Source organism: Carassius carassius, chromosome 8, assembly GCF_963082965.1.
Source record: "Carassius carassius chromosome 8, fCarCar2.1, whole genome shotgun sequence".
Taxonomy (NCBI): domain Eukaryota; kingdom Metazoa; phylum Chordata; class Actinopteri; order Cypriniformes; family Cyprinidae; genus Carassius; species Carassius carassius.
Window position 1 is genome coordinate 7,070,269 of NC_081762.1, and position 13,160 is coordinate 7,083,428.

Consider the following 13,160-nt stretch of genomic DNA (forward strand, 5'->3'; position numbering starts at 1 on the left):
GCAGAAAGGGGCGTGTCTAACCGTCTGCGCGCGCGCGCGCGTGTGTTGATCAGGAAGCTCTGGGTCTCTGAGCTGCTTCGAAGCGTCTTGCGTTTCCTGAGGAGACCAAATGGCCACTTCTCAGTTTCATCACTTAGAAACCATATATAACTGAACTCATATATGTTATATGTGCGAAATAGATCAGTATAGTTAAAATCAGACGTATATTGATCAGTATTTGGCGTATAATACAGGTTATTCTTCCGTCGCGTGCGCACAGCGCTTCGGCCAGTGAGCTCGCTTTTTAATCACATCAGACTAGCCCCTCAGGTGAGTTTTTACACATTTTAACACTATAACCCTATTTTATGTTGATATTTATCCTAAAAATACTGTTTCGTGTTATTTTGGTGCCAATCATTCTGCCTTTGTGCGCTTTAAATCGTTTGAAATTAGCTAACGGGGCTAGTGTTAGCATAATGGCTAACTGCAGCGATTAAATAGTATTTTTTGATAACATTCTGTATTTTGGTAGCGTAGCAGGAGAACTTAATGTGTCATTTGGTTGCTTTACTTGTAAATCCCGATATAATTGTTCAGTTAGTTTTGTATGTTTTTTTCTGAACACGTTGATGTTGATAAATATTATTTGTTATCATTAAATATCCTTAATTGTCATTTTAAAACAATCCTGAATGACTATGACCGTAGATGATCGTATTAAATCGAAGTTATAATTGTAATGTGACTGTATTTTGCTAAACTCGTTTTTTATTTCCACCCTTAACGTGAAAGAAGTGAAAACGAAAGTGTTTTTAAATGCGTCTCATAAAATGGCTGTTTCTTGGCTTTTGCATTGAAGAATAGTACTGTTTTCATAATCTCAATCTATTGAGCTGCCTATATAGACAGCAAAACAATGCCTAGTCAGCAGTTTGAGCCTGTAGGCAGGTTTGTTGCCTACCTAGACATCATTTTTAGGGGTCTGAGTGTCTCTAAATTTAGTAAATTGGCTGTTGAACTATCCATCCAGTACCTTTGTAGTCTAAATTGCTGTCTGGGTAGAGAACTTACAGTGTTTTAAGACACAGCCAGTGAGTGTCCTCTGTCCTGATGATTTGATTAATGCAAATGTTTTTTCCATAGTATTTCTTGAATAGATAAGAAACTAGCTGCACTTGTTGGACTGGACTGTCTCTTAACCCAAAGGACTTGGTGAAAATTGCTTGCCAGTGTTTCCTGTTCCTGATTTGACTGTCAAATCCATATACTTTATGTATACAAGTCTTTCATGCTACATGACACACCCTGATGTCTATCCAGAATAATGCTGCACATCGATTAACCTAGGCGTCTCATGTTACTAGATAAATGCATCAGTCTGGAAAAGCAGCACTTTGAGATTTTTAACCTCTCATAAAGTTATGATTAACCAGCAAGTGTAAGCCATTGTGAACTATATATTCTTTTGATCAGAAATGAAAACAAGAGTCTGTTGTATATATTTCAAATATAGTGGCTAAATGTGTCATGTTTGTATTGCAAGTGACTTCTGCAAAATATTGTAAGGGAGTGTGTTTGTTTTGCATGTTTAAGAATTTTAAACCATTTCACCCTCTGCTTTCTGGCTCAGCGGGTCAGTTTGGTTCTCGTTTTTTGTGGTGATCTGCTGCATACTTTTAGAGTTGTTTTCTGTTAATGTTTGATTTATCCAGTCCACACGGTCCACAGAATTCATCCATAGTGAGTCAAGGTTAAAAAAAAAAAAGACCTTACCGTAAATTTTTATCAGGTAGGAAAACAAGTATGTTTGAGGACAAATAATATATTGGAATTGCATCAGTTACCGTTAATAGGAATTAGTTCAGGTGACCATGATCAAAACTGCTGAAGCTTACTGGAGGGATAACAGCAATCATTGTGAGCTTTGCTTATAAATGGTAGATACCTTTTAAAAAAGTTAAGTTTAAATTAAGCTACAAAACAAATACGTAAACAAAAAAAAATCAATAATTTAGATTATAGAATAATAGTGTCATTCCTGTCCAATTTTCTTTTTCTTAAATTTTAAAAGAAGTGGACAGATTCTCATAAAAATAAATAATAACATAGATTTAATGAAATATGGCCTTTTTTTATGAAATATTCTTTTTTTTTTAATTTATTGTATTTATTTTTGAAGAAATTGTTTTTTTTGGGGTGGTGGTGGGGGGGGCGGGGGTTGTTATACACAGTGTGAGCAATATAAAGTTTTAGTCCAGTGTGATAACCGTGACTAGCATTTACAGGAAAAAGAAAATCATCTCCTGGTCAATATCACTGAAACACAAAATTAGGGTTAATACATTTTATTGATTACAGCCCTAATAAATATAATGGCATACATAAAAACAGTTTTATTTACACAATTATTTCATTGTTGAATTAATCACTTAGTAAAAAAAAAAAAAAAGCAGTAACAAAACAGCCATTCCAAATAAGAAGTATTGGTCAATCTCTGTTTTGCATATGACAAACAGGTAAATAACATTGTTTAGCTGGCCTGATTTTTTTTCTTTCTTTTTTTTTTTGGTCTGGTTTAATGCCATGAAGGTTAAATTGTTTTATTTTTAGGGGACTTTTCTCCACATTTCTACACTACTGTATAAGTGTTACAGCTTTTTGTGTTTATACGATTTTTCCTTTTCAGATACTGTGAATATAAAGATGTCTAAGCCCCCGAATTCTGCTTCTCGGTCCCGGTCCAGATCCAAGTCTAGATCGAGGTCCTACACACGATCTCACTCTAGGAGTCGCTCCCGCTCAAGGTCCAGAAAGCGTCGCTACAGGTAAACACACATACGGCAGATTACAGCCAATTCCTTTGCAACAAAATAATTGCATTTTAAAATGTGAAATCTGGTTATTTTAAACCGCTATAGTATCACAGGTCCGTTTAAAAACAGATGCTTCTGAGTGCTTTATCGTACCCTTGAACCACAGTGAATGAATATTCAGATAGCATTAAAATAAGATACCATAGTTTTCTGAAGGTTGCTCCTCCTCTAAGCCTTTCTCTTTTTTTTCTAACAGCCCACCCCTTTTTGTCTTTTTTTTTTTTTTTTACGTCCTGTGTGCGTTAGGCTAAGAACGGTTTCCTTTTGTTTGTCCTCTTTCCGCTACATGTGGCTTAGCATGTCGATATGCATGTCAGTAAACGTTATTCTTTACCTGTTTTCCAATGAAAAAGCACAAACGGTAAGACATTTTCTTCTTAGCAAATGTGTGGTTTAGTCTGGTAAATTTGGACCATGGCACCTGTAGTTAAGCTCTAAACGTCTAACTTTATGCATTGCCAGATTTAGGTAATGAATTTAAGTTGCAGTTACTTTTGATTAAAATTTTCATTTATGTAATTTCGGAAGATCATGATGAAGGCATACATTTAGGCAGCATAATCTTTTAGTCTGTGGTAAAGCAAAAAAAATTTTACAGGAAGTGTTTAACACTTTGTCGAGGAAAGAAGTTGCTGTTTACAAAAACAATGCCATTTGTGTGAATATTGATTCTGTAGCGCCATCAAGTGTTCATGAATCATAACTGCATTCTTTCTCTCTTTTTCTCTCTCTGATTTGCCATCCTTCGTGTCCTTTAGCTCTAGATCAAGATCCCGTTCACACAGCAGGGAGAGGAACTATCCTTCCAGAGATTTCCAGAGCAATCGTGGGTATAACCGTGGTTTTCGTGGCTACCGGAGACCCTTTCATTACCGGGGCAGAGGGCGTGGCTACTTCCCACGAGGTAACTACCATAGAGGTGGAAGCAACTATGGTTACCGTTCCAACAACTGGCACGGCCATAGAGACCACCACCACCACCAGCAGCAGCAGCAGCAGCAGTACGACCACTCATACAGCCCTAGGAGGGGGCGCTCGCGTTCCCACACGCCACGGAAAAGATCAGCAAGCCGAAGCCACTCACGCCATTCCGATAGATCATCCTCTGTGCGTTCCAGACATTCCAGCTCTTCCTCCCGTTCCTCATCCCCACATCGACGCAACTCTACCATTGGACGACTCCATTCTAAAGATCGCAAAGAAAGGGTTTCACCAAGTGGAAGCAAGGGAACCAGCAAGGAATCATCCAAGCCTACAGGAAGCACCCCAGAGGAACCCAGTAGCAAGTGGGAAGGCTTAACTAACTACGATGCCAGCCCCAAACGCAAGGCTGCATCTTCTGGTGGTCTGTCGGAGATCACAGTGTCTATCTCCGGAGGTGCTGGCAATGGTGGTCCTCTGTGGCGAAGCATCGGCTCTGCCGGTAAAAGTCCACCGGCAAAGACGTCAAGCTCAACTGGCTTCGGGGCCTTCTCAAAGGAAGACTTGAAGACTGAAGACAAATCAGCCTCCATTTCAACTGCTTTCAAAAAGTATGTTTTTGCTTTTTTGGTTTTGGATGTTTTCCCTCTTTCTTTTGTCCTCCAGGCAGTTTTTAATCAATCATCATTCTCTCAAATGTGTTTAGTCCTTGTACAGCAACAAAGATCCTTGGAAGAATAGAGCTTATAATGGAAACCAATTTCAAACTCAAATGTCACAAATGGGCATTTACCTGTGCTATGAGGTTGTTTGCAATCCCATAATTTAGGAGATAAAGTTTTAATGATGTAAGTATGGAGAAGAAACCCCATCCTGGCTAGTCGTGTCTACATTGGTGAAAAGTTGAGCCATAAGTTTGCGTATTTATTAACTGTTTTTTTGTTGTAAGTATCCTTTCTTATCTTGATGTTAAAGGTTATGCTGGTTTGAAAATGTAAACATTTTTCTAAAACAATTAGATTTTTGATGCAAAAAACCTGATTAATTTGTGATCATTCACTTCAGGTTTTTGGCAGAAAAGAAAAAGCCCTTATCAGACAGGGATAATGGCAGGGGTGAGACTTTAAGCTTGGGTGACGCGGACAGTGAGAAGAGCGGCAGCAAGATGAGAGCGGTTTTCGACGCGTCTGAATCTGGTTTTGATGGTTCAAAGACTGACAAAGGACTTCCATTTCTGGATGCAGAAGAAGAGGAGTATCGCCAGGAAATGAAAGACAGGAAGACTGAGGAAGAATCCAAGTATAAAGACAAACCTCTTGTCACAATGCGGGACTTAACCGAAGAGCGTTTTGGGAAATGGGATGAAGATGTTGAGGAGGAACTGGACGAGGAACTTTATCGCAGTCGGAAGCATTTGTCTAGAAAAGAAGAGAAGGCCTCCAAGAAGAAAGAAAAGAAAAAGAGCAGGATCAGTCCATCCTCACCATCACCATCCAGAGTATCAGAGAATAGAGGCAGGGCACTGTTTCCAGCTGGAAGAGAGGCCTCACCCCCAGCTAAATCCTCAGCGAAGAAAGACCCAAAGTTTAATTTCAGTATAAAGGCATTCACTGATGATGGAGAAAGGTATGAATGTGAAGTCATGTTTACTGTTTTTTTATGTTTTTTTTTTTTTAATGTATGTATGACATTTGGGTATGCGTTTATGACTCTCACTGCTTTTCCTCAGCTCATCAGGTGCATTAGCTAAAGAAAGACGTTTGTCGCGGGATCTTGTGCACCCTGGTAAAAAAGATCATGATGAGTTTCACTCGATCTTCCAGCATATTCAGTCTGCTCAGCTTCGCAGAAGCCCATCAGAGCTATTTGCGCAGCATATAGTCACCATAGTACATCATATTAAAGGTAATTCCAGACTAAGCTGGTGGTTATGTGTAATCTTTCATTTTAATTTTGCACTTTATACTTTGAGGGGCCTCAGGGTTCAAACCTAGGACCTTTCTGTTGTTGTTTTTTTTGTCAAATTCAAAAAAATTGGCTTCATATGTGTGAACATTTTAAAATGGTGGCATGCATTTAATAACTTTTATCCCTACCTTATGAATGTAGCTCAACATTTCCAATCATCTGGGTTGAGTCTGAGTGAGCGATTTGGAATATACCAAAGAAAAGCTGCAGAGATGGAAATGATGAAGCCAAAGAAGAGTCCTGAGATCCACAGGTAGGTGTATTTGTATTCTGGTCCGCATTCTACTCATGTATCACTGAACGCTGTGTGGATTATGATTTAGATGTCTTGTTCCTCTCTTAAAATATTTTTTTTGCATGTTTTTCCACAGGCGAATCGATGTGTCTCCCAGTGCTTTTAAGAAGCACTCTCACCTGTTTGAGGATTTCGAAGAGAGCGGCTACAAGGTGACAGAGCGTTTTCAAATCTGAAATTCCTGCCCAAATGTGTACCATCTGAAACAGCAGAAATGTGCTATGATGTGTATAATGCTAATGCACAAGAACCCCAATCTCAGTCTTGTATTACTGAGCGTTACGCTCTCACCCTCCAGCATTTGTCGTATGATTAATCGTGGGTACATACTTACCCAAACAAAATGGCTAATGAAAAGGAAGTGACAATTGATCCTGTGTCCAAGCCTTTCACTGGACCGCTAACCAATGCAATAGTAAGTATATCTCCTCAAAAATGTGTCTATAAAACAAAAAAGTGAGGCTCAGTACTAATCAGCATTGGGGAAAGCATGGAGCATGCTGCTTTCCCATGAGATCTGTGCTTTATTTTTTTGTCCTGAAATTTTACTTGTTTATAGACGTCTGTCACGTTTTCAGTGGGTGTCCAATGTATCATGTTCCATCACATTATTTTCTAAATTTGCACACACATTTCATTGGTTTCATTGAAACTTGGACAACATCAGCCAAGATTGTGCAGTCATAGAGGGTGACTAAATAAAATGAGGATTGAATTTGGGTTATACCTAAAAATGGCCAATAAATAGTTTTTCAGCTGGAGTTTGACTTTCATTGCCCTAAGTATTGTATCTGTGATAGATATTCTCAGCCTCTTCTTCTTATGCCTAGGTTAACCCTTAATTTATCAAATTCATACAAAATTAATGTTTAAAGGGTTAGTTCACACAAAAATGAAATCTGTCCTTTTTTTCATCTTCATTGTTCGGAAAACATTCCTACAAAGAGTTTCTGCTAAACATCAACTTAAAAAAAAAAATAAAATAGTGAGTTATTTGGGTTTGTAACAACCGCATGGAGAGTAAATGAGTTAAATTTCATTTTTGGATGAACTGTCCTTTCAAGCTTTGTTTATTTGAAATCACATCCTAGTTCAAGATGGAATTCTTACCTTTAGTTGTTTACACTAATGATTCAAGAAAATATGTTCATTATTTTGGATATTATTGTGTCTTTACAGGATCATGGTAAAAGGCATGAGGGTGATTCATTGGACCTTCGCTTGGCAATTGAGCGCCGTAAAAAGCGAGAGGGGGGAAAGAGTTCAGCTGGCTCACGCACACCCAGCCATGACCTCTCCCCTGACAGATCCTCCAAACACAAGAAATCCAAGTATGTTCGACTCTTTGATTCTTACAATGTTTGAATAGTAATTCTTTTTGAGCCTGGGTCTTGTGCTCATTTTCTAGACTGTAATGATTTGATGATTGAATGTTGATTTAACTTGATTTTGTTGATTTTTCGCACTATAAGGCGCACCGGATTATAAAGCGCACCTACAATGAATGACCTATTTTAGAACTGTTTTCATATATAGGGTGCACCGGATTATAAGGCACATAGAATAGAAGACACTACAGTCAAATGTTTGACTGGATTTGCGTTATGCATCCACTAGATGGAGCTGTGCTGAAGGGAATGTCAACATTTTGACAGAGCGCCGTGAACCATATATAAGGCGCTCTGGATTATTAATGGCTTGTAAGTGTGCCTTATAGTTCGGAAAATACGGTAACAATTTTAATTTAAAGTGAAACACTTTATTCATAAAACACTCTTTTTAGTTGGTGTTTGGGAGGAAGCACTATTTATTTATTTACTTTATATTTTAAATGTCGTATAATGTAAATTCCTGTAATTTTATGATTCTATTGTTCTAATTCTAATTTAGCCGAATATACAGACTCTATTGAAATTTTGTAGACAATTTCGGTTATTTTTCCTAACCGTCAACCAACGCTCGTTAAACGATTATGAACCGTTAACCAACAAGATTATTTTAAATAGAATCAAATTAAATTAGAAAGGATCAGAGTCTAGGTGTTATATACATATATATATATATATATATATATAATATATATATATATATATATATATATATATATATATATATATATATATATATATATATATATATATATATATATATATAAAACAAATAAATAGGCCTATACAAGAAATATATTTCTGCTTAATAAATTAAGAAAATGAACGAAAAAAACTGTTTCGGTTCATTTTTGTGCTGCACGAAAGGAAACCGATGGCAGAAAGCGGCATCCTATTTTTCTTTTGGATTATTTTACACACAAAGATTTGTTTTTATTGTGAATGTTCACAAATACAGGCAAACTTTATAATTCTGATTATTTTTATGACTAAAAGGAGTAGTTGCTTTCACTGTTAGAAGAAAAAGTGATGGCGCTGCATGCGTGCACACAGTTAAGCTTTGCTACCTTGACAATGTAGTCTGTTCATTATCATAATAAAATTCAGTCACTCAAACATATGGGGGAAAAAATAAACTGCTCAGTTTAAATATGTGGTAAAATCATTGCCGTTGAGTGTTACCGCTGTTATGTTATGCAAAACATTGGAACGAGTGAAGTACAAGTATAAATAATAATTTGGCATTCAAATACATTGTGAATACGGAAACATTTTAATTTGTGTTGAATGAGAGAGCTAATGCTGGTTTCAGTTTCGTTTTAGCCTAAATTAATTCGTTTTGGCTTGTAGTTTCTATTGCTATAACTTCTGAAAGGCCTATTTTTAATTCTTGTTCTTTTCTAAATACTGTTAATTGAAATGATTTGTTGTGGAGTGAGGGGAACTAAAATAGCCTAGCTGTGTTTACAGTTTATTAGAATGTTTAACATTTTGCGTTGGCATTAGACCTATTTCTGAATGAAATAATAAAATGTGATTATTGAATGAAATAATTAAATGATTGCTTATCCTACGTGACTTATGTTTTTTATACGCGTAGCATATTTTAACCTTGCAGCAAACCTTTTTAAATATTTCGATAAATTACTGAAAATAAATAAATTACCTTTTTAACTCGTTTAACTGATTGTATTAATCAGTCAAAATTCTTAACGGTCAGCTTACAGTTAAAAAGAACATCCCTAATTTCGGTGTTATGTGTGCAAATTCATTTATTTAAACTTTTTGTACAAATGCAGGTCGCTTAATTTGAAGCTTATTATTACATTTCCATGTTGCTATTTTGGCATACTGAATTATTTGTAGCTTTATCACATTTATTTGCATATGGTTTAAATTGCAGTTTGGTCTCTTTTTTTATTTTTATTTTTTGTAAATATGGTTATTCTCATACAGTTCCCACAGATGGAAAAGTGGCTCTGATGGAGAATTTAATTCACACAAAATCCCAGCAAATCTAGTTATTTATCCTCATATTTAAGATGGGGTATTATCACAATTCTTGTAATGACAAATAGCCAGAAGATATTAATCTCAAAACAGGCATTAACTGCAGACTCATTATTTTCCAGTCACCGATCAGAGGACTTTTAACTTTCTCATTTATTCTAAAGGAAAAGCAAAAAGAAGCGCGAACGCTCTCCCTCCTCCTCTTCCTCCTCCTCCTCTCCCTCCCCTCGTCAGTACAGAATGAGAGAGTACCCTCCGGAGGAGCACATGGAGGGAGGAGGGGGTTTTAACAAGGCCCGACTGGGGTCAAGGGAGTATCCGGGACCCATGGATCGCGGCCCTCGGGACTATGAGGGCCACATGGACAGGGGTTATGAGAGGGGCAGGGGAGGATATGACCGAGGAGGATACGACCGAGGAGGATATGACAGAGGTCATGGGGGTTACGAACGGGGATTTGTAAGTATCTTGCAGTTCTCTATGATATTGATTGAACTTGTTGATCATTGATAAGTTACAGATGGAATTTGTTTCTTTGAGAGACCTCAGTTGATTCTGAAGCTGCCTAGACAACTTTTCAGTGTAGGCTCATTTATTTTAGCTTAGTAATGTACTAAATGTCAGAGTATGTTAGCAAAATGGAGCGGCAACAGTTTCCCCTCCATGCTCCAAGCATTCAATAATCACTCTGCTCCGGGTTCACCATTTCTCGCTCCACTTTATAGAAACCTGCTCCACGGCTAAATTATTTTACCATGCTTGAAAAATCAAAGTCCTGTTCAGAAATAATATTAAACAAAAAATTAATGCATGTTGCTAGAAGAACAGTTTTAACATGGTTTAATGGAACACTACAATAAGCCCAAGTCTATATTAAATGACTGCTTAACTTGCTTAGCTTACTTGTCTGCGAAACTTCTCTCTCTAATATGGCGGAGCTTAGGGTAGTTACTTCAGAAACAAAGATATGCTGTAACTTATATATTTTTCTTAATTCCTGAATGTATGCGCACGATTTATACGTTATGTGTGAGCTTGTGTGCTCTGTCCGTGTGCAGCACATTAGTTTGAGCACTCGTCCATCGCCATTTTAACCTTTGTATATAAGCCACATATCTGTCAAGCTAACTAATTAGGTTTAATGTGCGAGCTGGCATAATTTGTGCTTGTGATTGAGCGTTAGTGGAGCGTTCTTGGAGCGAGTGAAAACCTAGCTCCAGGCAGAATCACACTGCTCCACTCCTCGCTCCGCTTCCACTCTGTTCCGCTCACATACTCTGCTAAATGCTAAGCTAAAATTGATAAACATAGAAAAAAATCTAGCTATGCAGATCATCGGGGTTTAGGGCCCTATGAAATCCATTTCTTTTCCCACAAATTCTGTTTTAATGGCTTAAGTTTTAATCAAAAAGCATTTTTTTACCAATATAATTCATAAAACATTTGATTTATTTAAATTATTTTAAAAAATAATAATAATTCTAGCAATAATATATTTTTTTCAGAATTTTTTAATTCTTCTGGATTTGATTCATGATTTAATACAGATTTATCAAAATGGTGGAAATTAAATGCAAACAACTTAAAAAAAATTTTTTTTTAAATGTAATCAATTGAAAATTTGGTTTACTCTTCAGGTGTACTGTGTAAATGACAACAGCTGTGTTATTTACTTGGAGAAGTGTGTTCTACTGTTCAATAGTAATTTTTTTTTTTTTAGTTTTGGGATTTGACTTGAGTTTCTGTGGATATCTGAATTATAATTTATTTATTGATTTATTTATTTTTTACTTAAATGGTGAAATGCTGTTAAAATGAACCATCAGAGCAGTTCTGACGTTGAAGTTCATGTTTTCATTGGGGGGGATGGGTTATTAGTAAAATTTCCTAAATTCCGTGATATTCCAAATTATACAGTAAATTCTATTTTTATAACTGGTTTCCACAATTCCGTCTACGTTAGAGCATTTATATTTGTGTCTCAATGTGTTCCAATGATCCTGAATTTGTTCCTCTATGTGTCTCTGTATCTGCTCAATTCTCACTTTATCTGCTCTTCTCTTGTATTTGTTATTTGCAGCTGAGAATGAGAGGAAGAGGATGGAACCGGGGAAACTACCCAGGCAACAACAACAACAACAACAACCCTCCCAATATGGGTGGCCCTTCACGACCCCCAGATGAGGACCCTGAATACACCCCCAAGAGTCGGAAATACTTCCAGGTGTGCTTACATTGATCTCATATACACGCGCCCCCCGTAAACATCACATTAAAAACAAAAACTGGTGGTGGGTTGCTTGGCATGTCACTCAGACAGTCTCTTCCTGTATAAGTGGGCAATTTTGGGACAATATAAGCTGAATGGTAGCCAGTAGGAGAGTTTCAATTTACGATCTCTCTCATCTAACTGCAGCACGATGACCGGGACAAGGAAGGGGAGATGAAGTGGGTGGACACTCGGGGGCGCGGCAGAGGAAATTACCCACGTGGCAGGGGCACCTTCCTGGTTCGCAAGAGCAACGGCAGCCCCAAGTGGACCCACGACATGTTCCAGGGCGCTGAAGAGGGAGAAATTAGAGAGGGAGGCACAGAGCAAAAAGATGACGACAAGTCTGAGGAAAACACTGCTTCCAAGCCATAGACTGATTCATATCCATTTGTGTCTGTTCTTCTCTACGGTCTCTTACTCTGTGAGAGCCCTCATGAGAAATGCAACTTTGTGTGTTCAGATGGTGGACTGCAGAACCCCAATTAGTAGAGCCATATCATTTATAGCAACAAACTATCTACTATTATTTTTTATTTTTTTTTTCTCTCATTTGTTTTTGGGGTTGTGTGGGGTGATTAAAAACAAATTCAACCATTTGGTGGCTAAAATTAATTGATTTCCATTAAAAAAAAAGTGCAATACATCTGTGCACTAGTGCCTTAGATTTAACTAGTTTTATGATTCTTTAAAAAAAAAAAAAATTCCCCAAGTAGATTTCCCCTTTTTGTTTAAATTGCATGTAAATTATTTCCTACATGCTGCAATCTTTTATATTTCTTTTTTTTTTGGTGCACGGTTCAGTCTCATTGGCACATATCCTTTGTGGACCAATACACTGTGTACTGGGCCGATTTTCTCCAGAAAATAATCTGTTTAAAATGTCCGGATTCAATCTTCCTAACCAATTTGTTCTTGGCTATATTTAACATCCAATTTAGTCAATTTTTCTTCCCTTAAATTATGCCACTAATGACTTAAATTGCCACTTTGTGAAATGTAATTTAAAAAGTTTTTTTTCTGTTTTGAACAACAAAAAAATTGTCAAGTTTTAGATAGTCATTCATCAGATTTTAAAGTGTAGATATTAATAGAACATGCAAGAGGAAGCTTATGATGCATTTATTGCATTATTGTGTTAAACTATCAAACAAATTGTAAAATAGTTCATGCTGCATGTTTAGATCATGTGGTTCTGTTCACTTGTGCTATAAGGATATAACTGGGAGACTCGGCTGCTTTCTTTTCAGCGTAGAAATTCCTGCTTTGTGATGACAGACAGTACTGTAATGCTGTAACTCAACATTCTTTTAACATTTACAATCTGTTAACTGTGCTTTCAGTCTCCATGATAAATTTGAAATAAAACCCGTCCTCTGTTTGGTACATGTCATTTTGTTTTTGTTTTGAGTTGCATTGGCCTTGCAAGACACATCCGTGGGAACAGCTGC

The 13,160-nt window shown here is 37.0% G+C and overlaps 1 protein-coding gene across 1 annotated transcript; it reads left to right on the plus strand.

The window, feature by feature from the left end:
• The first annotated feature begins 35 nt into the window (after positions 1-35).
• Positions 36-13,095, plus strand: LOC132145092 (thyroid hormone receptor-associated protein 3-like). Its single transcript, XM_059555819.1, has 11 exons — positions 36-312; positions 2,672-2,810; positions 3,617-4,390; positions 4,845-5,405; positions 5,509-5,684; positions 5,889-6,000; positions 6,119-6,194; positions 7,222-7,373; positions 9,605-9,899; positions 11,521-11,664; positions 11,857-13,095. Exons 2-11 carry the CDS (start codon positions 2,689-2,691, stop codon positions 12,082-12,084), a joined length of 2,640 nt encoding a protein of 879 aa, XP_059411802.1. The 5' UTR covers positions 36-312; positions 2,672-2,688; the 3' UTR covers positions 12,085-13,095.
• Positions 13,096-13,160: the final 65 nt, after the last annotated feature.